At 37.8% G+C, this 2,401-nt stretch overlaps 1 protein-coding gene across 1 annotated transcript; it reads right to left on the minus strand.

Moving 5' to 3' along the window:
* Positions 1–380: 380 nt before the first annotated feature.
* On the minus strand, positions 381–2,146 carry LOC122580941 (ubiquitin-40S ribosomal protein S27a). Its single transcript, XM_043753091.1, has 2 exons — positions 1,626–2,146; positions 381–578 (listed from the first exon to the last, which is right to left on the minus strand). Exon 1 carries the CDS (start codon positions 2,086–2,088, stop codon positions 1,627–1,629), a length of 462 nt encoding a protein of 153 aa, XP_043609026.1. The 5' UTR covers positions 2,089–2,146; the 3' UTR covers positions 381–578; position 1,626.
* Positions 2,147–2,401: the final 255 nt, after the last annotated feature.

The raw sequence follows: 2,401 nt of genomic DNA on the forward strand, positions 1-2,401 counted from the left end.
ACTAAAAAGGAGCAACCATTAGACTCCAACTATCTTCGAGTTTAAAGACTTTATTATCAGACCAAACACAGCAAAGAAGCTTGCCCTACCACGAACCAGTTTTCTAGGACGGCTTTACAGATCAATTCTATTGTATATTCGGTTTTCAAATTGATTCTGGCCGATTTTTAACCCAAGATAACCCCTAAGAAAGTCTGGCTTAATTCCTCACACAGCTCACATCTGGATAGTTTTTTTTTAATCCACAAATCTCAAATTCTATGAAAATAAAGATAACCATTAGGCATCATCTATAGCAACATAATAATTGCCATACCTAGACAATCTAAACCAAAATGCTATAACCCTAATTTATAGATAATCAGAAACAAATGCAGAAGTAAACTAATAAAAGCATTCAAATTTAGCAAATCAGTAGAAACATCATCACCATTTGGGTATTAAAAAGTAGCCACATTCCTCAGAATATCAAAAACAGTCATCTAGATTACACAAAAATTAAGCCTTATGGTAAAAACATGAGTAAAACCACATTTGCTGCAATAGTGACGTCCAAAATGATCTGCTTTCCTTCACCTCTGCGCATTTACAAATAAAACCCGTGTCAACAACAGTAGCAACACAAAAACAAATGCCCTATGATAAGCTAGAATTATACTGGAAAACTCCATTCACTAAACATACTATCACAACAGCTTAACACTTGAAACAAAACAATGCAATCCCACTTTCAACAAGTAACCATATCAAGCTATAATGGGCCAAAGAACAAAAAAAATTAGCTAACAGGTTAATGGTTCAAATGGGAGAAATGCATACAAGTATACGACCTCCTAAATTAGTTTGCTCAAAAGTTCTATTATGCGTCAGTATTATCATACTAATAGTGTTTATGTAATGATAAGCTTGTACAGTTGTACAAATCATCTATGAATATCAAATGGAATGTGAGTCAACTCAACAATGTGCATTTCGATCGCTACAAAAGTAGACCCTGCTTAACCTAAACCTGTTTTAACTGATTACCCAACAAAGCATCTTAATTAATCACCTCCAAAATTTAATCTTACTAGTATCAATTTAACATTCTATAAGCAAAACAGAAGGTTCTTACTTGCAACCACTTTCTTGGCGCCTACACATAAGGAGTCTACCATTTCTTCGCAATGCTGAAACAATGGTCACATACAGTCTTCAAATATTCTACTTGACTCCTATTTTGATTGTGGTACTGTTTTCTAACTTTGCCTATTATAATCAAAACTTCAACACAAAATAATCTGACTTCGAGTTGGCACTACGGCGCGACTGATTATAAAAGCCATGTTCCAACCAAAGTTATGTAAACCTATGGATATGCTGCTCCTGAGTCACGAATATCATTCCACAGACATTTAACAATAATGATATAGTATTCATTCTAAGTGCTTACACGTGGCTAATTTCAGTGAACTTTGCTAGTAGCTATAAGCCTATAACATGTGTGCTTACGATAACTGAGTTCTAGAGTCGTAAAAACGTGTGCAGAAAAGCCTAGTTATAGGTAGCAAAAGTCACAATACAAGACACCAAAGAGTTCAAATAAATATATAACCCAGAATAAACATTGAAAAAAGGGCAACAACCTCAAGCCTTCTGATAGACGTAAGTGAGGCCGCACTTGCCGCAGTAGTGACGATCAAAGTGGTTGGCCATGAACGTTCCAGCACCGCACTCGGCGTTGGGGCACTCCTTCCTCAGCCTCTGAACCTTGCCGGAATCATCGACCTTGTAGAACTGCAAGACGCTGAGCTTGACCTTCCTGTGCTTGTGCTTGATCTTCTTTGGCTTGGTGTACGTCTTCTTCTTCCTCTTCTTTGCGCCGCCACGAAGACGGAGGACGAGATGGAGAGTGGACTCCTTCTGGATGTTGTAGTCGGCGAGGGTGCGGCCGTCTTCGAGCTGCTTGCCGGCGAAGATGAGGCGCTGCTGGTCGGGTGGGATGCCTTCCTTGTCTTGGATCTTGGCCTTGACGTTATCGATGGTATCGGAAGACTCAACCTCTAGGGTTATCGTCTTCCCCGTTAGGGTTTTCACGAAGATCTGCATGTTTGCTCTCTGGCTGCTGCTGCTGGTGGTTTGGAATTAGGGTTTGTGGTGAAATGTGGGGAGAGTGGATTTTATATGGTTAGGGTTATACTTATACATATTGGGCTCTTTCTTATGATTAGTATAAATGGGTTAGTAATAAGTTTTAATATATGGGCTTTTGCTTTGGGTTGTATATACTTCATAAAAATATTTTATTTTTCTTTTGTTTATTTCAACGGTTTAGTTTCAAAGTTTTATAATTTCTTTTTTTTAACATTTAGTACAAACAAAAGACCTCAAAGTTTGTCATATCTAATGATCAAACTCAAAA

Source organism: Erigeron canadensis, chromosome 1 (assembly GCF_010389155.1).
Source record: "Erigeron canadensis isolate Cc75 chromosome 1, C_canadensis_v1, whole genome shotgun sequence".
Classification (NCBI taxonomy): domain Eukaryota; kingdom Viridiplantae; phylum Streptophyta; class Magnoliopsida; order Asterales; family Asteraceae; genus Erigeron; species Erigeron canadensis.

What these genes read in the sequence shown, in the direction of transcription:
- LOC122580941 (XM_043753091.1), bottom strand. Translation starts at nt 2,088, where the DNA reads ATGCAGATCTTCGTGAAAACCCTAACGGGGAAGACGATAACCCTAGAG.